Genomic DNA, 22,252 nt, shown 5'->3' on the forward strand with positions numbered 1-22,252 from the left:
TTAATCATTGAGAATGTAAATGTGTATGAATATTTTCATCTGCTAAAAATGTTTCTGATTCCCCATGATCTGAGGGACTGATAGGAATTGGTTAAAAACTAAATCTGTATATTTTCTTTTGACTTATTTATCATCAAATGATCCCACATAACTCTGGTGGGGGAGGATTTTAGAATAATATTGGGGTTTTATTTGGCTTTTGTTTTTGTTAGTGTTGTTTTATAGGGACTACAGTGTACCTACTCAGCAAACTAACTTTTATTTAAGAAAACATTTCTGGCCTGTCTTTACCTCCTATAATCTCATCATGTATAAATGGAGAGTCTGCAGAATTGATTTCACTGCTAACATATTTATATTCCTCTTGTTCAGAATATCTTTAAACTCAAATAAGAATTATTCTTGCGGTAGAAGTTAGACTCTGTCCATTCTTTGTTTTATTTTTAAGGATGATGGAGTAGAACATTTTGTAAACAAATATACCTTTATCTGACTGGGAATTTTAATATAGCATGTTACTCTGATTTTGAGATTTCACATTTTTTTCACATTTCTTAAAATAACAAAATAACTATATTACATCCATAAAAATACTAACCGTTAGGTATTTTAAAATAACATGGCATACCAGAATGCCAAAAACCCAAATGCGATCTTATATACAATCACCTACAGTCCCCTGCTTTCCTTCACACATAGCTTTACATCCCTAAAAGTTAGTTATTGGATTTAAATTGGATGCTAAAAATCTGTGTTGTGTGCACCATCACCACATTGCCACCTATACCAGAGTAATCTCTGTTGTTAACCCTCAACTTATCCTCCTGGACTTGTTTGTTTATATATGAAATATTTATAGACACCAGATCTGATTCATTTCCTCTACAAAACCTCTCTCCACAATGACCTTCCCTTTCTAGGAAGTGTTGAACATGCTGAAGGAAAGCAAAGCAGACATCTTTGTGGACCCAGTTCTTCATACAGCTTGTGCCCTGGACATTAAACACCACTGTGCAGCCATCACCCCTGGCCGTGGACGTCGTAAGTCACTGTGTTCACTCTAACCCGGTCTGAACTGTCTCTGGAGGAGCAGACTCCCTCTCAGACATCAGTTATAGCTACTCTGTTCTGTAGCTGCAGCCCGACTATAGACAGCATCCCCTGGGGGCCTGGCTGATGCCAAAACAAGGCCTTTGTGGCATAGTAAATTTAGGAGTAATCCTGCAGATTTGAACTGACCTATTCATGACCAGAGCTAAAGATTTGACGAAAAGGGAGAGTTGAGTTATTGTATTTATCGGGGAAGCAAAAGTTAAGTCGTCATCCTGGCCCTCTTTCTCTCCTTACCCAAACCAGCTTCATCCACTTCCCAGTGGCCACAGTGGGCTCAATAGACAGGTTCCTTGTGAGGCTGGAGCTAGGACAGGTGTAAAAGTTGTTTCTGGACCAGGTATGCCCAATGAAAAGAAGTGGGTTTAACAGAGACTCTGCACAGCCAAACTTAGAGGTTAAATACAATTTCTCTCCATGTTGGATCTTGGCTGAAGTTTCCTAGAATGAATTTAACTTTGTTGAGCCTTCAGATCTGAATTCTCTGTGGTGGTTGGATAGCCTCTTCCCCAACCTTATAGGAACTTCTCTGATCTGTACAGTTTCAGACTCTCCTTATCCACTTCCTTCTACAGAAATGTCCTGTCTCATGGAAGCACTGGAGGATAAGCGAGTGAGGTTACAACCCGAGTGTAAAAAACGCCTCAATGACCGCATCGAAATGTGGAGTTACGCAGCAAAGGTAATGATCAGGAGACTCTTCTAACGTGACGATCTCTTCTGTCATTTTCCAGTCTCTTTGAGATATTTGACTGGTCTTTTTGTCCTTATTGTGGGACTAGCAAGAAGTGTATTTGAAAACTTGGTCAGTACACTTTTAAATACTCCTTGATTATTCATGAGCCTGGAATCACCATCTCCCTTTGGCTGTGTCTGCCAGGCTTTGCCAGGGCCACTGCTTTCTGCCCTCAGTTGCCCATGGTTCACTACTGAAAAGTGAGTCACCCAAAGAGAAAAGAGACATCATGCCCAAGGAAAAAGAAAGAAATTCAGCCTTGCCTGTCTTAAAGCTGGTTTTTATAATTTTATACAGTCTTTGGGAGAAAAATATGTACGTGAGACCAGTGCTCAGTGGTCTGGAACATGAAGAATAGGATGAAGAGAGACTGCAGGATACTGGTGAATGTGTGTGGTACCCAAGCAGACTTGGGCTGGGCGAAATTTTCCCTACAGAAGTTCAGCCTCAGTGAGAAGAATAACAGTTCTTCTCATGTATACATTGCTTTGTAGTTTACAAAACACTTTGGTGGATATATTACGCCATTACCTTGAAATCCCCTGTGGTAAGTAGAATGAGTATTCCCTCAGGAAACTGACTTCAGGAAACTGACTTCAGAGAATATGATTTGCCTGAGATCTGTAGGTTTCTAGATCCATGCTTTTTATTTATTTATTTATTTTGAGACAGAGTCTCGCTTTGTTGCCCGGGCTAGAGTGAGTGCCGTGGCGTCAGCGTAGCTCACAGCAACCTCAAACTCCTGGGCCTAAACGATCCTACTGCCTCAGCCTGCCGAGTAGCTGGGACTACAGGCATGCGCCACCATGCCCGGCTAATTTTTTCTATATATATATATTTTAGTTGGCCAGATAATTTCTTTGTATTTTTTTTAGTAGAGACGGGGTCTCGCTCTTGCTCAGGCTGGTCTCGAACTCCTGAGGTCAAGCAATCCACCCGCCTCGGCCTCCCAGAGTGCTAGGATTACAGGCGTGAGCTACCGCGCCCGGCCTAGATCCATGCTTTTGTATCAGCTCACACTGGGATAAAGATTCCCAGTGACCTTAGATCAAGAAAGTGACCATGGGAACTCCCCTCCTTCTCGGCCAATTCTTCCTATCCCCTGTATGCTTCCAGGTCAAGGGTAACAAGGCAAGAGAGAATGACCAGAGAAAGTCTTCATACCCAGATGGAAGGGAGATGCAGGGGACGGATCATATTTGTCACAATAATTAACACTCCCTCACCCCCCTCCCAAGGGAAGAAAGTCACCTTTGAGCCCTTGGCTTGGTGAAGCAGTAGAGAGAGCTACTACATTGGTCCATTCTTCTTTCATTGGTTTCCGCTCCTTTGAACTGCATAGCATTGCTGCAGAGTGACTCAGAGTGATTCACTGCTTGTTTTATGTTGGCAACTGTTGGCGCTCAAATCTCTTTACTCTCATGCCTCTTTGCTGTATCATGGGATGAAACAGCCTGGACATCTCTGGGCCAGATCACGTCTAGCACCCAGGCTGAGACTCAAAAGAACAGGTTCATGTGTATGGGAACCTTTCAGTCCTGATTCTGCCATGGCAGGCTACCATACAGGTCCACTGGAGAAAGCAATGGAAAACTGAGGATAAAAACTGGTTAAACTATCAGTGTCCACAATTGGAGAGTGGTTAAGTATATTCTATCATTATAAGTAATGTCCGCATATTGTTTTTGATATGGGGAATGCCTATGATGTAATGGTGAGTGAAAAAAGTCAAGATACAGAATTAACATACAGCACAATCTCACCTTTTCTGTTTTTTAAAAAGGCAGCAAACACAATGAAGAGCATAAATCAAAATACATAAGAACCTGTGGCCTTGTGCAAGTCATTTAACTACCCTTACTTACCCTGGGCCACTGACTCTTTACTTGCAATATGGAAGCCGTGAAACCCGCTCAGTAGGCTTGGTGTGAACACTCAGTGAGTGAGAACACAGGGGGGAGCCCTTTGCCCAGGGCCCAACACATTGTCCAGTCCTTAGTGTTATTATGTTGCTAGTGGTGATCGCTCTGATAGAATTGTGGGTGACTGCACCTCTTTTTATGTTTCAATATTCCTAATTTTGTGCAGCATACATACACAGTTCTATGATCAGGAGAAAGAGGTGTAGCTCTCTGTTGATTTTCTTTTGTACTCCCCTCCCTCCCCCAAAGAAAGACATAAATTAAACTAGGAATCTAGGGGGATGTTTAGACCTAGCACTGCCACCAGCCCAGTTCTTTCAGAAGATCACGTGCTCTGTGTCCTTCTAGGTGGCCCCAGCAGATGGCTTCTCTGATCTCGCCATGCAAGTAATGACGTCTCCGTCCAAGAACTACATTCTCTCTGTGATCAGTGGGAGCATCTGTATATTGTTCCTGATTGGCCTGATGTGCGGACGGATCACTAAACGAGTGACACGAGAGCTCAAGGACAGGTAGAGCCACCTTGATCACCAAAGGAACTACCTATCCGTGCCCTATTTGTACAGCCCTCCTGTATAGTGTACCCACTCGCCTCGCTCTTCTGAGAGGTGACACCAACACCCGTGTTAGAGCATCAGCAGGTGTCCGCTGCATTGTCCCATCCAGACTTCGCCCATGTTCATGGTGTCTCCTCTCCTCACCACTCGTGCAGCATCAGCAGCTGGCCGCTTGGGTTATTGCCTTTGTTGGCAAACTTGGGTTTACCTGCCTGTAGACAAGTCTCTCATACCAACAGAACTACCAGTACTTCCAGAACCAACTCACCTGACCTGCAACTCAAATGCTTTTTAAAAAAAAAAAAACACCAAAAAAAAAAGCAAAGTAATTTTTAAAGAAAAAAATGTATATAGTAACACATCTCTTCCAGGCTTTATTTGGTCAATGGGGTTATTTCTTCTGTGTGACTGTGTAAAATGAAGGCAGGACTTAGAGGGGACACACACCACCCAGTACGCTGTATCTGAGATGTCACATTCATCTCTCAGAAGCACTGTTGGGCCACGTCAGGGCCATGGTCTTCTAGTAGTGGGAAACCACTAACCCGCCTGCTCTGGGTCCTGTTTTCTTCTGCTGAAACAGTGATGCCTTCCAGTTCCCACCCTACATAAGCCATTGCTGGTCACAGCCCCAAAGCACGGATATCTCAGTGATCTCCTCACGGCATTGAAGTAAAGCAGGAGCCTCCCTAGGCCAAGGGCAGATGGGGAGGGGGGAGGACCCGAAGTTTGTGAAGGTGGGTGCTCTGTTGATCTGTACTGAGAGGCTGGACGCTGAGTCCCTCAGCTGCGGGAGCCCAGTAACCTTCCTTCTCCAGGACAGTGCAGGACTCCGTGCGTCCGGATCGACCCTGCTGAGGCAGCAGTTTCTCCAGAAGTGCTGTGCTCCACCAGGAGGCAGTGATGGCAGTGAGGGTCCTTGAAGACTTGGGTGTGGGGGGCCGCAGAACAGGAAAGAGGAGCAGGGGGTTGATTCACTTTGCTTTATTTTTCAGGCTACAATACAGGTCAGCAACAGTGGCTTATAAAGATTTAGCATGGTCTCAGGGTGCGCCTGGCAGTCCAACCTGACCTTTCTGCACACTCCAGGCAAACCTCCCAGACATGCTTCTTTGTGCCTCTACGTGGAGAGGGTGTGGAAATTTATTACATTAAAAGATGGAGGATTTTCTCTGTTTTTTTTTTCTTTCTGTCTGTTGCATGTACCCACTCTATTAGGCATTGGCTAAATTTTGTATTCTGGTGATTCAGCAACCTTTCCAGAATCTGAGCTTTATAGAAGCAATATTCCTTGCCACCCCCCTCATTCCTCCAGCATGGAGGTGACAGGTTTGGGTTATAAGAATAGGAGGAGTCCAGGCATCACCCGGCTCAACCTGGTACACCTTTGGTTGGGTTTGAAGCATGAAGTCACGGTGGCTGCACAATAAAGCAGCTTGTACAGTAGGAGATATATTTATATAATATATATTTTATTAACCTGTTAGATGTCCGCAAAGTATTATAAATCACGTGCCTAAAACTGTCCACGTAGACCGAGGCCCACCCACGGTGCCCTTCCTCCTCCTGCCTCTCCTTCCTGCTGTCCGCGTGTGCTGTCCGCATGCGCCGCGGCACCTGAGCAACGTTTGTCTTCCCTGAGATGTGCTCCGTACAAGGTGTGTCAGTTTGTGGATCGGTTGATCCAAATTACTCCTTGTCTAACCTGACTGACATATATTTGAATACTGTGGTTTTCTTCCTTTTCTTTGTTTTTTCTATTTTGCTGCCCTTCCTAGAGGCAGTGGGTTCCAGAAGCCAGCTGTATGTCCCCCCTGCCGAGGGTAATGCTAGTCACCAAGGGAAGCTGCTAAGCTGCTTGGTCCCCTCAGTCCTGCTGTTAGGGTCTTCCTGATTCTCTGCACCTGTCCTGGGACTCTTCAATCTCATAAAACTTGAAACCCTTGGAGTATGCGCAGCACACCTTAGTACCACCACTCCCAGACCAAACTGAGCTAGTCTGGACCCTCCTTGTCCAGGGGTTCCCCTCTGGGTGGGGGGCTGCTGAGGCTTGATAGCAAGAACCAGGACTGTCTTCTAAATGCAGATTCCCACTGACATATCTATGAGGTTTACAGGATAGGATTAATGTTCACTGTTTGACTAGGGTGGGGGTATCATTCGCCATCTCTGCAGTCTCCCTCCCAACATGTAAAGCATCCTTGTAGTTCTCAAGTGTCTCGATATTTCTGTTCTCTGTGAACTGAGAAAATCCCATTAGTTATCTGCAGCAGATTTGGAAGTTTGATGGAGTTTGGTTCTTGGAACATTTGTCATCTTTAGAAATGGCTGGAATAGAAATTATAGCTCTGCTGGTATCTTGAGTTGCTTGGTACAAGAAAGTCTTTTACCTTCCTACTTGGAGTAGTTTCCTATGACTGCCGCTTGAGAGTCCCAGGCAGGTCCTGAGCAAGTTTTTCTAAATCCAAGGGACCCAGCGCCATCCAAACTGGAAGCCCAGCTACATCTGTTCTGTATCTCATTTGGCATAACAAAGCAGGGCCCGGGCAGCCCCGGTTCCCCCTCATGGGGCAATCATGGGTATAAATCAACTGGTTGAGAACTAGTCAAGAAGAGGAACCGCTACCCTTCTGTAGGAGATGATGATGGACTCTGGCCTTTCTCTATTCTCCTGGTGTCTGGCCCACAAACAATAATATAAGTAGCCGTTAGGGGTTTTTGCCAAGGCCAAGGCTCCAGGCACTTGCTGAAAATGACTGTAGCCAGGTCACTGTCAATCTGGCCTTGCCAGCTCACGCCAGTGTCTTGGAGACTCTTATACATAGCGTTCTTCACAACCCTCCATAGCCACCAAGAGCCCAGGATGGAGGCTTTGTGGTACAGATGAGAAATCTGGGCAAAATGTCAAGAACAAGATTAACTGTTCCCAACGGAGCTTCTCCCACAGAAGGGGGTGTCTGTGAGTGAGACCTTGGTCCATCCCTGGACTTTGCTGCTGTCCCAAGACAAGTCCCTGACAAGATGCGCCAACAGAGGCTCATACCAAAGGCTTGGGTTTGGTGCTGGGAAAGACCTTCCCTACATTCCCTGGAGACCCTCTGGCTGCCATTCCTGATCCCAGTGCTGTGGCTCTGTCAGCTTAGTCTGAGCCAGTGCATCCTTAGAAGGTTGGGGAATTCTAGGGCTACTGATGAACTGGTATTTAGTAAGCAGGTGTTGGTGTGAGTTCGTTGCAGGCCTTTGGCTGTTACACCCTGTACTTACTCTTCTGAGGGACAGTGAGCAGCTCGGCTGATGGGGTGCAGATGCATCTCAGGGAGGTGATTGCTTTCCTAGAAGATGGGACAGAAAGTTACTATTTCATTTCTTCCTATTTCATGAGATCAACTAATAGAAGAATCCAATGGTGAGGACGTCTACACATATATTTTATATTTTATCAGATAGATTGGAAAGAGAATTACGTGGCTGACTCCCCTTGACATTCCTAAGGAAGATTCACTTTTATGTAACGTACCAGTATGATTTCTGGACATGTCTCCTATCCTCCCAGCCTCCAGCCTCGTGATACTACTTCTGTCCCAAAGATCCTGCTCTAGTGAGTCATCCAGGGAAGGGGTAGGTGGCTTCATGGGGCCTCCTCTCCCAGCTGGCCTCAGGTCCCTCTGAGGAAAGGCCTTCCCTTCCCATCGCTCCCCCTGCTCATCACAAAAGAAAACACTCTCCACGTGGAACTGAGTCTGGGTCAGGAGATAAGGAGAAGGAAGCCAGACTAGGAACCCTCAGAGTCAGCCTACCAGCCTGGCACATTCAGCCTAAATGTGGGCCAGAGAACCAAAAGAAGAATATGGCTTTTTGGATTATGTGTATTTTGGTATATTTACTTGTATTTCAGTTTCTTGTAAATTTGAAAAACCTCAGATCAGAATGCACCCTTTTATTTCTCACCATTTGGGCAGCACCTAAGTAATTTTATAAAACACAGCACTCTAGTGTCACGGGTTTCTCTTGGGTCTGCAGGGACAATTGTCTTCTGACTTGCCTCTGGTTCCCAAGGGCCTGTGGCCAGATCCAATGTTCTGGCCTCCCTCCCTTCTTCCCATTTGCCTTTGGCCATGCCTTTAACCACACTCGTTGGTCCTCCTCTGTCACCAGGGTGGACCAGGTCACATGCTAGCTAGGGCAGTTGAGTTTGAAGCCAAATACCCCTTCCTACCCAGACATCAGACAACAGATAAGTCATTAGCAAACCCAGACTGATCTTCAGCATGACGGGCTCCCCCCAGGCCACTGGTGAGATCATTGTGGGGACCCAGAGGACTGTCACCCGGAGCACAAAGATGGGGCTTTCTGCTCAGGCTGGCGATGACGGGATCCTAACAGGTGGTCCTCTCCCCTCATTCCCACGATCCATCACAACCCACACATAGGACGTGGTGCAGCGTGCACTAGAGAAATATTCCTGGCCTAGGAGAGAGTTCAGACAGTGCCTCTATATTGTGTTTTGCTTTCCCCTCAACATAGAATTGACATCTGGACCCCAGAGCCCAGCAGGGCCCTCTGCAGACATGCCAGGGTGGTGCAAACTGGTCCTCCAGGTCCAACTGCAGTGCACTGCGTTGGGGGGACCCACAGGAGAGCCAACAACAGGGTGTTCCTGGGCAGCTCCCCCCAGCACAGCGTTCCCAGTTTAGTCCCAGCAGGAAACAGACGGCAGCAAATGCTGTATGCGATCTTAGGCCTTTAACTTTTTTTTTTTTTTTGAAAGAAAGAAAAAAAGAAAAGTACAATTAACAAGCCTCTTTTGTAAATGGGTTTCCTTTCTATGTATAAAATCCTGGCAGTTCCTTGTTTTTACATGTTCATGCTGTGTAATTTTGAGATGTTACTGAGATATGTTCTGAACATAATGTGCATTTTTTTCTGTACAGATGAAATGGGAGAATTTAATAAAGAGTTTGCAGGTTTTTACTTGTTAAATCTTCTCTGTGGTGACTGGGAGAAATTTCCAACCACCTGCTCTGCTATAAGTTTTTGAACCTATAAGCAATGGCAGTGAACTTGTCAACTGATACAAATCTATGGATAAGGTCTTTAGTTCTTGGCTAATTGGGTCGAGCAGAGCAGGACTATAGGACTTTTAGGGGAAAAGGGACCTTGATCTCCTTCATTTTTGTATGCCAGTGGCAGAGCTGGAAGTCACATCTGGGGTTTTCTGACTCTTGAGCCCACATCGTGAGGCTTTGTCATGGGGAGGGTACATGCCTGGAACCTCTCTCCATGGAAGCCTCCTGTGGCCCCTTTTACTCAGTGCTCCCAACCTGGTTCCCAACAGCCCGGTCCCTGGGTCAGTGGCCTTCACCGGACACCCTTCCTGAACCTTTTCTTTGGCTTCTCCCACTCTCAGCAAAGCTAATTTGCATCTCGATGTTAAAAATTAAGGCTTAACAGAGTTTGCATGGTAGCAGGGATTTCCTAAAGTCGGAAGGATCGCTTGAGGCCAAGAGTTCGAGACCAGCCTGGGCAACAGTGAGACCCCGTCTCTACCAAAAATAAAATAAAATAAATATTAGCCAGGTGTGGTAGCATGTACCTGTAGTCCCAGCTACTCAGGAGGCTGAGGCAGGAGGATCGCGTGAGCCCCAGGAGTTCGAGGTTGCTGTGAGCTAGGCTGACGCCATGGCACTCTAGCCTTGGCAGCAGAGCGAGACTATCTCAAAAAACAAACAAACAAAAAAAAAACAAACAATAACTGAAAACATCCAACTTTAGTGAATGACTTAAGTCTACAGATTAAAGCATCTCAGTAAATTCCAAACAGTATAAATTTGAAGAGAACTGTCCCTAAGCACTTCATGGTGAAACTGTTGAAAATCAAAGATAAAGAGAAAATCTTGAAAACAGAAAAACAACAAACTTACTTCAAGCAAACAAGGATTTGAATGACTTGGACTTCTCATCAGAAATCATGGAGGCCAGAAAAACATCTTTAAGTGCTGAAATTAAAAAAAAACTGTCCACCCCAAATTCTATATCCCCCAAATATATCCTTTAGAAATAATGGTAATATCAAGACATTTTCAGACAAAGGAAAACTAACAGAAGTGTAATTATAGTGTGTGACATGTCTCAAGTGACAATGATATTTGCACATTAAAAAAAACACTGTAAACAATATTGATTCAACCCAGAAAGGGAGATAAAAATCAAATATCAGGGATGGGCAGCAGGTGGGGCAATGAGTGTCGCTGTGGTCTGTGAGCTAAATTACCTTTCAAGTCAGTAGAGAATATCTGAAACCTGGAAACCAATAAAATAACAGTGTAAGCATGAATTGAGAAATCGTTACTTACCAGAAGAAAAAGCTATGAGAGTTGAGAGTGATCACCCCTGGGGACCGAGACTCCCCAGGGTGGTGTGGGGCCGGGTGCTGCTGCTCCTCGTTATAATAAGCCTTGTAGCATCAGTTGACTTGAAACTAGTGTCTGTATGCTTTGGTAAAAATAAAAGTTAAATTCTAAACATTAGTCACAAAAAGCTGATAACCTTTAAGAAAAACTCTGAAGCAGGTCCCGTGTGAGTCAGCAGCCTGAGGTCTTAGCCTGGCTGGGCCTGATGGGAGACACAAGTCCCCCAAGGCTGGTTCCCTCAGGGCAGGGCTGCATCTCTGTGGAGGGCCCCTGGCATGCTGAGGGTGCCCTGGAGACCCCTCTCCCTTCTGGATGTCGCCTCTGTCTCAGCCGGTGCTGAGGGGCACCATGGCTGGAGATAGCAGGAGGCTGGGGGCTGGGGGTTGCACCCTGTCTGCCTCTCTTGTTCCTCTTGGTTCCTGGCTGGCTGGGCAGCTGCAGCTGGAGATCCTGAAAGCCTGCCTGGAGGAGGAAAGCGTGGCCTGGCTAGACAAAGTGGAGTTTACTTCGGGGATGAAGTGTGGAACCAGGTCACATGAAGAGAGTCTGTGCCTTATTGTATTACCTGAAGAATGCCATTAACCCTTATTCCAGGGAGTAGGGGGACCAGATGTCTATAAAGCATTTTGAGAAGAAAAAGTGGAGCCCAGAGCAAGCAAGTGTGTTGTCAGGCTCAGAGCTCTGGCACTAAGCGGATCTGGAGAGGAGAATGGGACCCTGCTCCTTCCTCGCCCAAGTCTTCCGTGCTTGTTGCAATGGGGATTTCTCCCTCCTGTGATCCTGCTAAGCTTTGGTTTAAAAAGCTGCTGGGTAAAAGGGAATGTATCACCAGTAGGGGCCCTCTGCTCGGATGAGACTCTAGGCAGACGACCCTGCATCTGCACCTTCTTCTGTGGCCAAGTGTCCTGGCTGCCTTTGCCCCACAAAGGCTGGCAGCAATTGGTCCCGCACGGTAATGGGCTGGGGAAGACTGGACACAAAGCTTCCCTCAGGTGTCTGGAATGTTCCAACCCAGAGCCTAAAGGAGCAGAGGTTGGGTGTTCAAAGTGCTCACCCAGTGGAAAAGTTCCAAAGCAGAGTGGGGCTGGCTGGTCTGAGGAGAGGATGAAGCACAAATATCCAGCTACATGCAGGGCACTAAAGAAACTGGTAAACACAAGGACCAAGTCAGCCAAGATCACCAGGGCCCTGGGGTAGAGCTGCTCACATGAGATGCACACGGGTGCTTGTCCTGGGCACGGAAAGATAGCTCCCTGGGCTCAGGCAGTTGCACCCGACTCTCAGGCTGCATCCTGGAGTAAGTCTACGTGCCGCCCACATGGTTAGTAAACAAGCCACAATGAGCTCAGTTAAAAGACATCAGCACCAGTGGCACCTGGGGACTCCAGACCAGCTCCCATCACTAACAGGCTGACTGGCTAATGAGCCTGGGCTCAGGTCCTTTGCTCTTTGAGCTGTCTCTTGGCCTCCTTGGGTCGTTCAGTTTTGCCCATCTCCCACTGTCTCCCACAATCTGGAAACCCAGGGGACCAGGCCATGTAATTCGCCTTGCAAAAGTAATAAAAAAGCAACTTGTGCACCAAAAGATTTGGCAATGGATCAATTATTTCATGTGTCTTATTAGTTGAGTCTCAAAAAATATGCCATTGCCCGTTTTACAAGCAAGTTAATCCTGTGGTGGCTGATTTTGTGTGTCAACTTCACTATGCTGGTATGTCCAGATGTTTGGCCAAATGCCAATCTAGATATTGTGAGGGTATTTTTTGAATGTGATTAATATTTAAATCGATAAGAGTTTGAGTAAAGCAGATTACTCTCCATAATATGGGTGGGCCTCATCCAATCAGCTGAAGTCCCTAAGAAAAAAGACCAAGATTGCCCGAGGAAGAAGCAATTCTGCCTCCAGACTGTCTTCAACTCGAGGCCACAACATCAGCTCTTCCCAGAGCTTCCAGTCTACTGACCTGCCCTGCATGTTTCAAACTTGCCAGCCTGTATCATGTGAGTCAATTCCTTAAAATAAATCTCGCTCTCATTCTCTCTCCCCTGCACGTGTGTGTGTGTGTGTGTACAGACTGATACAGAGGCTTAGGAAAGGTAACCTCCCAAGGTCATACACCAAGGAAGAGACAGAGGCAATGCCAGGTCAAGCCCAAAGCCCCAAAGTCATGCTATTTTTTATTTTATTTTTTTGATACAGGGTCTCACTCTTGTCACCTGGGCTACAGTGCAGTGGCATCATCATAGCTCACTGCAGCCTCAAACTCTTGGGCTGAAGTGATCCTCCTGCCTTAGCCTCCTGAGTAGCTGGGACTACAGGCGTGCGCCACCATGCTGAGCTAATAAGTGACACTCTTAACCCACCATGACAATCTGGGATTCTGAAGGGCTTGAGGCAGATGGCAGCCCAGATCTAAGTGTCTGAGGGTCCCTAACTCTACAGAGCCTTTCACGTGAACAAGCAGCTGGAGGAAAGGGCACCTCCCTCTTGTGGAGGCTGCACCCACAGAGCCTCATTTCAGTCCTTCTGTGCCACAGAGGCCACGCTGGGTTAGCAGCCTTCCCAGGGAGGTTTGATGAGTTTGACGGGTTTCTAATTGATCTGACATAGTCAGCACAGCCCTGTGAGCCCAGGAAGCCGCAAATCACATGCCACAGCGCCACCTACTGGCTTGTGGATGTGGACAAAGGCATTAAAGGAATCACATCTGACCTGGGAGGCAACGGCGCATTTTCCCCGGTTTCAAGTTGGCGAACAATTATTTAAAAATTTTAGAACAGGGGAATACTTATTCTATTTTATAGAATGAAGTGTTGCCCAATAAAAAAGTGAAAAAATTGTAAAACATTTTACATCTTTAAATCTTAAAAACATTTTAAAGCTTTGGCTCTCCACTTTTCCCCATTCATTTAATCATCTATTAAATGCCAGGCAAATGCTAGGTGTTGGAGTGTCAAAGAAGTTGAGTCCTCTGCAAAGGGTTTTACAGAACCAGTAAGGATAAAAAGACAAGACATATCAGAAAAGGGTGTGGTGGGGACACCAGCGGGAGGCCCATTCTCTTGGGGAAGGAAAGGCTCCACTGAGGACACAGTGCTGGTCTTGGGCTGAGTTTTTGGAAGACAGGAGGGCTCTGCCAGGGTGGTTGAAGGGGTCATGTGATTCTAAATTCAGAACTGCCCACCAGCACAGCAGGTTGGGTGCCAGGAGGGCATCTTAGTGAGGAAAAGATGGATGTGGCAAACCTCTCATTGTGACGTAAGTGACAATGACAGTAACATCAGGGGGAGGAGAGAGGCTCCCCCGCAGCCATGCCAGGGCTGCATGGAGGACAAGATAAACACATCCTCCCTACCTCAGTTTCCAAATTCTTTCTTACCCTGTGGTAACACAGGTAGGTACAAACGGTTTTATGCACAGTTTGACATTCATGATGGCAAGTACGTATACCAAGTCACTGCACTTGAAGAACACTTCACAAGTGGACGTGGCAAGAGTCACTACGATGTCTGTTTATTCATTTACAATCCTTGTAACATGAAAAGGAAATCTTAATGGAAACCTAGCGTGATAGAAATACAGTGCACAATGTTAATACCACATTCACGGGGGGCAGAAATGCTCCGTCACCCTGTGTGCCCAAAGTCACCCGGGCTTCTCGGGAATAGATCCCATTTACTAAAGTGCCTCAAATGTCTTCGGGACCACATTCTTACTCTACACAGGAACAGAAAAGAGCTGAGCTGAACTGCACATCTACAGACACGAATAACGAGTTACAGTACTTTACAATAATTACAATGGTGCTTTTATACATCCCGAGTGTTGACCAGAGTAAAGTGTTAACTGTGCTGTTAGAAAACCCTTCCCCGAAAGAGCTTTCTGCCCCATGCCCACTTGTTCTGAGGAAGGAGAGGCTATGTGGGGTGGATGGGAACCCACACACTGAAACGAACTTTCTTTCTTTCTCATTCTTCCTACCTACATCCGCGATGTGACATTCTGGAGTGTAAGGCACTAGAACCCGGCTTAGAGAGAGGAGGTGCTCCAAGCTCCAGTTCTTGGTGTGGAAAGGAAATCCTGACATAGATCTTTTGAAACAGATGCTACAAGTAATCCTTCCCACCTCTTGTAATTTCTGTCCTTGACAGACTGGAAAACAAGAAGGCAGAAGATGTTTGCAAAGGATAAAAAGCTAAGTGTATCCAAATCTCATAAGAACAATTGCCTATGAAAAAAGATTTATTTCTTCAAGGGATGCTCTGTTCAGAAAAGTCAAGAATCAACTCAGACGTTTTATGGAAAAAGAGAAGCCAAAAACGTGAAAACACTCAACCTCCTTGAAATATACTGCATCAGTGGTTATGAGAGCCTACAAAGGACAAGACTCATCCTTTGCAATGAGCCTTAGGACTTAGTATTTCTAAGTGCAGGCTGATTATGGTGATGAGGGATGGAAGCAGGGAGAGAGCTACACATCTTGTTCCCTACTTACTGCATGTAAACAGAATGGAATCGGCATATTAAGTACCACTTTACTTCATCCACCATTTCCTGCAGACAACCAGATTTCTCCTAAATTCATGTGCCTGGATATGGCATGAGCCACATGGCTCATGAAGAAAATTTGTGATGTTTTTCTCCCAAAATTGCAACATCTGGGCATCAGGAAAGGCTTCCTCAATGATATGTCTCAGATGGCTCAGTATCTTTTTTTGGCAGGTAGGTGACCCCAAGCATTAAACCTTAGTTAAATTATGAAAGTATTTATATAGCACAGGAGCCCAGCATGTCTTGAATTTTCATACATCAGTAGCAAGAGGCAGTTTCAGTCCTTCGGTAGCCAGATCTTATCTGGGTGGTCTTGTTTGAGTTGACTGGCCAGTGAGTGGGGTGTAACTTGTAGACGGTGGAATAGCATGGTGACACAAGGGCCCCTGGAGTTTTATTACCACTCCCCAAGGGCAGAAGCCCTCTCTTTCTTGGGCATCGTTGGATCTCATCACCCAGCACCGTGTCTAGTCCCAGGCGACACAAGATTGGCTTGTTTAGGGAGATGGCACTGAATCCAAAGATGGAAACTGGAGAGTGTGCCGCAAGATGCGATAGTGGCTGCATCGTTAGATCGTTATCCATTTAAAGAAATATTTACTGGATGAAGTGCCAGGCACTGTTCTAAGTTCTGAGAATATAGCTGTGCTAAGACAAAGATCTGTCAACAGGGGCCAGGCCTACACCGTTGGGAAAGGCAGTAAACAAAACCTATTTGAAATAGTGATGAGTTCTATAAAGGAAACAGATTGATGTGATGAAGGATAAGTGGATGGGAGAACTTCTCTGAGGCTTGAGTCAATGACTGCTCTTCCTCTGAGTGGAGCCCAGCTAGGAAGGTGCAAGTAGTTAAAATAACGGGCAGGAACTCAGGCTTGCCAATCCTGCCTCCAAGATCGGGCCAAGCCAGCAGAACGGATTTCCGCTCCGCTAGGGCCTCACCCACGAAGGTCCACAGCGACTTCCAAGAAACAGCGCGACCGCCGGTGTAAAAACCTTTTTTACGCCCGTGACTGCATGTGGCTTTGGGGTGCGGACCCATTATGGGGCATGACCTGGCCACAGGCTTCGAGGGTAGAAAGAACCCCCGCGCTCCCCACATTCCAGCGGGGCCTGCTGCCCATCTCCGACGTCTTGGCTCCACTTGCGGAAATCGACGCCGATCGGGTCCAAAGCCCGAGTTGTAAAATGGCCCGGAGAGTCCAAGCTTCTAGGTCGCCTCCATCTTGGCTGGCAGCGTGGCTCCGGGGGCGGAGCCTCGCGAGACCCAAACAATCTCACGTGGCAGGGGCGGGACCTCCTCGGTGACGTCACGGCGCGCTCGTGCGCGGCTGCGGCTGCGCTCTGACCGTACCCTTGCAGGGGGGGGGGCCGGAAAGCGCGGAAGGTCGCCGTCCCCGGCTTCCCCGGAACTTTTTACTCCCTCCGCCCCGCCCCCTTCCCATCCTCTGCTCCCCCTTCCGGCCCGTAGCGACCCCCCTGCAACCGTCGTGGCTGCTGCCTCGCTTCCGCCAGGGTGTGACTGAGCGCGGAGCCGTGGGTGGCCCGTGAGGTAAGGAGACAGCTGCGGGGCCGCTCCGGCCTCTCGGTCCTCGCGGGCCTTAGCGCCCCGGGACCTCTGGTTTGTCCCCTTTCCGCGTTGGTCTCGCCCACGGGTCGTCCCCCGCAATCCTCCGCTCCGGGTCGGTTCCGCCTGGTACTCTAAGGAAGGCGCGTCCCCATGCCGGGACTCGCGGACCCTTGCCGGGCTGCCCCGGGGCCTGCGCGCCTGCTTTTCCAGGCGCCTGCACCTCAGCCCGGGATGCCCAGGGCGGCCGGGGTGACCTCCGCTTCTGGCTGCCCCCACCTCGGGCACGCACACCTCTGCAGCGCGGAGCCAACGGCGGCTTGTCTAGCCGGGCGTCTGCCTCTGCAGGTGGAATCGTTTTCCCGCGTTCAAACGTGCGGTCCGCTTGTGCTTTACTGACTAGTAAGACTGCCGCAGAATCCGGCGGAAAAGTTACCTGGAAAAGTCTAGGCCAGGGCAGTGAGCTTTATTCTTATGTTTGACCTTTCGGGAGTGATGGGTATGGTACTCAAATTTGAATTGGGAACCTCCAAGTCCATTTCGCCCATGCATGTCAGCATGAGATGTACGGGGACCGGGACCGGAGTGGTGGGGGAGGAGCCAGCCTAAAGGGTTCGCTTTTCCAGTGGTAGGGACTTGTATTAATTTCTTAAACTTCCATGATCACCTGGCGCACTTGTTGAAAAATACAGCTTCCTGGACCAGCAGGATCAGAATCTGCAGAGGTGGGGTCTGGGAATCTGTTGTTTTTAGACAGGTGACCCAGGTGGTTCTGCTGAGACAAGTGTGGGAAATTTGTTAATCCACCCCTACTCGGCCAGTCTTCCTTGTGACCAGCGGCCCACTTGTGCAGTGCTGTAGCCATGCAGAGGAACAACTCAAGACGTTAGAGCTATCACCTTGCTCTTGTTGGAAGAGCAGATTAGAGCAGAGCCAGCCCCAGTCTTAATATTATTTAGCAGAAGTTATTCTTCTTAGCAGAGAATATTGTACATTTTCCAGAACTTTAGAAAATATAAAATTTATTTTAAACCAGGTGATATGTTTTATTTCCGTGGCATCTTGCGTTTCTTCTCCACTGGCTTCATCACCTTTGCTATCAAGCTTTGCTTTAGTTTTGCTGCCAAACCTACTAGAATAGACTCTGGTGCCCTCCTTTCCTTCCTTGTTTACTTTGAGCCCTTCTTTTCTTCTGCCCTTACCACTTCACTCTTTTGAAGGTCATGATGAGCACATGATCAGAAATACTGTTCTTTCTTAGTACTCTGGGCTTTTAACATTGTTTATTCCATCTTGAAACTCATCTGTTACTATGATTCTTCTGCCACCTTTGCAATTCCCAGTTTCCTGTTAGGGAAGATTTTTTATGGGTTTGTCCTCAGAGCTGCCCTTTCTTTACTCATCTGGTAGCAAGGAAGTGGCATGAAAGGTACCATGGAGTAATGATTAATGGCAGGCCCTAGTACCAGACTTGCAGGGTTAGAGTCCTGACTGCCACTCACCGGTATTATAGGACCTTGGGTGAGTCACTTCACTTCCCTGTGCCACAGTTTTCTCAAGTGTGGAACAGAACTGGTAATGTCTACCTTATATAGGATTGTGAGGATTCAATTAGTTGTATACATAGGCAGTGTCTGGCACATGGTAACTACCTATAAAAATATTTTTAGTTTAAAAAAATTTTTTCAATTATTTAGATATCCCCTCAAATCTGGGGCCTACTCTTGAGATCTCTGAGTCATCATTGATTCCCCCCCCATCACCTTTGTTCTCTGTTCTCATCTCATTCATGTGCCCACATGTATTTCCTAGGTGCCTATGCTGAAGGCTAGGAAAATGGAACAAGTTATAATGAGTCCCTGCTCTCAGAGAGTTCAGTTATTATAGGGGAATAATAACTACCACTTACTGAGTGCTTCTTAGGCCCCAGTTGTCATGTTATTTCTGCATTGTCTGATCGAGTCTGCAGCAACCATGTGAGGTAGGTATTCCTGGCCCATGGTACGGATGAGGAGCTGGAAGCACAGAGGTTGAGCAACTGGTGCAAAGTCACACAGCTACTAAGGTGGAGAGGCAGATTTTCAAACCCAGATCTGTCTTCCTCCAAAGCCCGGATTTGGATTGCTGTGTGGCTTTTCAGATTGGCAAATCGACCGTTACACACTGTGGTGAATTCTGTGCTGGAAACAGTGCAGGCTGTTATGGGAAAACATAGAAGAGTCCCTTAACCTAAGTGTTGAGGTGGGAGGCAGGTGTCAGATAAGATGTCAACGAGGCCGCAATCTCAGATTATCTTTATTTGGGGGAGAGGCGGCGGGAATAGTCCTGGAGATGAAAAAGAAAGTTCATGCGTGAGGAATTACAAGTAGTTCAATCTGGCTTGATCAGAGCGTGAAAGGAGAGAAGAGAAATGAGACCAGAGATAAGAAACCAGATTGTGAAGGATCTTGCACTTGTATTAAAGAGTTTTGATGTTTTCATGAGGGCATCAGAAAGTCATTGAAGGGATATGAGCAGGGGCATGAAATAAGATTTCTGTTCTAGAAAACTTGCCCAGACTCCTGTGTAAAGATCAGGGTGTGGAGGGGAGAATGATGGATAAATCCGGGTCTGGCAGCCCTGTCGGGAAGCTTCTGCAGTGGTCTGCGTGACACATGCTGGTGATCTGTACTCAGGTGCCAGCAGTGGACATGGAGGTTTAGGGTGTAGAGGTCTTAGGCCTTGATGATTGACTGGGTAGGGGCGATGAGAGAAAGGACAGGGCCCAGGCTAACCCCCAGGTTTCTAGTATGTGATGTTACTTGGGGGACACAGGAAGTGGGGGCAGGTTTGGAGATTGAGGAAGATGGGTTTACCTTTTGATGTGCTGTTTTACCTCTGGAATGCAGGTGGAGATGGCTATTCTGCAGCTAGGTATGCAGGCCCGAGGCTCAGGATTGTGGTGAGCTAGGACATCAGTCATAGTCGGAAATGAAATCGCCCTGCGAGAGCATGTGGAATGCGAAGAGAAGAGGGCCTCGGAGAGCCCTAGGGCATGGCACCACATCAATGGGCAGAAGAGAGAAGACAGCAAAGACGTGAGCAGGGAAGCAGGTGTTGAATAACACAAGGAAGCCGTGTGAGGAGGAAAGAGTGATCAGTGGTATTAGCTGCCGTGGAGAGGTCAAGTGTACTGGTGCCCGGAAAGCGTCCTTGGAAACTAGGAACATTGGTGTTCTTGGTGAGAGCAGCGTCGGTGGCTGTTGGGGCAGAAGCCCGACTGCTGTTGGTTCAGGAGAGAGTAAGATAGGGGGAAAGTGAAAAACAGAAAATATAAGCACCTCTCTCCATATATTAATTTATTGTCAAATGAAAAAGACAAATTTGATGTACATGTTAAGAATAAATTATTGCCTAAAAAAACCTACCAGCAGACTACACTCATAAGGTATAAGAAAATAAAGACTTAAGACGAGGGTGGTGGTGGACAGCTGGACGTCAGGGCAGCTCATTGCTACAAAAAAAAAAAAACTGGGAAAATATTAATACCATTAACACTGGCATTGGTTATTTTTGTGTGGTGGGAAATCTTAATTTTTTTTCTGTATTTGAGTTTTTGCAAAGACCATAATTTTTACAGTTTAGAATTTTTAAAATTAAAAATTGCTAATTGAATAAAGTTGTGAAGCTTTTATTTCATTTCTTAAATCACTTGGGAGGGACTTGAGCTATTAAAATGCTGAGGAAAAGGAGCCAGAGGGAGGGAAACATCATAGGTGCATGAAAGAGAGGACAGTTGATGGAGCGAGGGTCAAGAGAAGGGCTGGCTTGGTGGCTCACGCCTATAATCCTACCACTTTGGGAGGCCGAGGTGGGAGGATTGCTTGAGGCCAGGGGTTTGAGAGCAGCCCGGGCAATGTAGCAAGACCCCATCCACTTTCCTTCAGTTCCTACTCCCCAGGACTCATTATAGACAGTGGAGCCTCCACACCAGGTTCCTTACTGTCACTCACAAGCACACAGCATGGTCAGACTTGTTCTGTAACTTTATCGTGCTTCTGCTTTCTCTTTGTGTCTTTGTCCAAATTTTACCTCTCCCAGGCTCACGTTACGTCCTGTTCTTTTTTTTTTGAGACATGGTCTCTTTCTGTTGCCCAGGCTGGAGTGCAGTGGTACGGTCATAGCTCACTGTAATCTTGAACTCCCGGGCTCAAGTGATCCTCCTGCCTCAACCCCCCAAGTAGCTGGGACTACAAGTGTGTAGTGGTGTGCCACCACTCCCGGCTAATTTTTTATTTTTTTGTAGAGATGAGGTCTTCCTATGTTGCCCAGGTCTCGCACCTATGATTTCGAACTCCTGGCCTAGAGTGATCCTCTTCGCTTGGCCTCCCAAAGTTCTGGGATTACAGGTGTGAGCCACCACGCCTGGCCCACATCCTACTTTATATATGATCCCTTCCCTGATGGCCCAAGCCTTTGGTTCTTTCTTCTGCAGCTTATTTATTGTCTTGGAGAAATGCGTGCTTTGTTACCACCTGTGATTCATGTTCACGTAAATGAGAAGCCTAACATGGCTAATAAGCCTCTCTTCCTGTCCAGGACCGTAAATACTTAAATCCCCACCAACTAACCTATGGAAACACGAGGCGTGCCATCCTTCACCTAAACCCTGGATTGCGTCTCTTCTTTCCTTCCCAAGGACCCCATTGTTTGTTACTGCCTCTCCAGAATCATCTGTTTCCCTTTTACTGGGTCATTCCCACCAGCAGTGAACATTCGTAATATCTCTTGTCTATAAAAACGAATAATCTTGCTCTACCCTGCATTCTTCTCTCGTTTCTGTCCCATTTTTCTGCTCCTCTTTAGAGCACAAAGTAATGGAGCTGCCTCCACTCCCACATCTCCTTTACTCTTCAGTTTGCACTAGTCTATATTTCATCCCTGCCACTACCCTGAAAGTGTTCTTTCTTTTTTTTTTTTTTTTTGAGACAGAGTCTCGCTCTGTTGCCCAGGCTAGAGTGCCGTGGCGTCAGCCTAGCTCACAGCAACCTCAAACTCCTGGACTGAAGCGATCTGCCTGCCTCAGCCTCCTGAGTAGCTGGGAGTTACAGGCATGCGCCACCATGCCCGGCTAATTTTTTCTATATATTTTTAGTTGTCCAGCTAATTTCTAATTTTTTTAGTAGAGACGAGGTCTTGCTCTTGCTCAAGCTGGTCTCGAAGTCCTTAGCTCAAACCATCCTCCCGCTTTAGCCTCCCAGAGTGCTGGAATTACAGGCGTGAGCCACCATGCCCGGCCTGAAAATGTTCTTTTTGAGTTCACCGAGGACCCTTATGTTGTCAAATGCCTCTGGACACTTGTTCATCTTGCCTAACCCCTCAGTACCGTCTGTAGTTAACGACTTCTTCTAACACTTTC

General features: G+C 47.0%; 2 protein-coding genes across 2 annotated transcripts in view; both read left to right on the forward strand.

Moving 5' to 3' along the window:
• The window catches only part of GLG1 (golgi glycoprotein 1), a 114,547-nt gene extending 105,255 nt beyond the window's left edge, over positions 1–9,292 (forward strand). The window contains exons 24-26 of the mRNA XM_045533958.1: positions 921–1,041; positions 1,686–1,792; positions 4,117–9,292. Coding sequence (XP_045389914.1) covers positions 921–1,041; positions 1,686–1,792; positions 4,117–4,284 — 396 coding nt within the window. The 3' untranslated portion in view covers positions 4,285–9,292. The remainder of the gene's footprint in view (positions 1–920; positions 1,042–1,685; positions 1,793–4,116) is intronic.
• Positions 9,293–16,665: 7,373 nt separating this feature from the next.
• PDPR (pyruvate dehydrogenase phosphatase regulatory subunit) overlaps positions 16,666–22,252 on the forward strand; it is a 36,538-nt gene continuing 30,951 nt past the window's right edge. Inside the window, exon 1 of the mRNA XM_045533959.1 lies at positions 16,666–16,839. The gene's annotated coding sequence lies outside the window, so the exon portion shown is untranslated. The remainder of the gene's footprint in view (positions 16,840–22,252) is intronic.

This window comes from Lemur catta, chromosome 20, assembly GCF_020740605.2.
Source record: "Lemur catta isolate mLemCat1 chromosome 20, mLemCat1.pri, whole genome shotgun sequence".
Lineage (NCBI taxonomy): Eukaryota > Metazoa > Chordata > Mammalia > Primates > Lemuridae > Lemur > Lemur catta.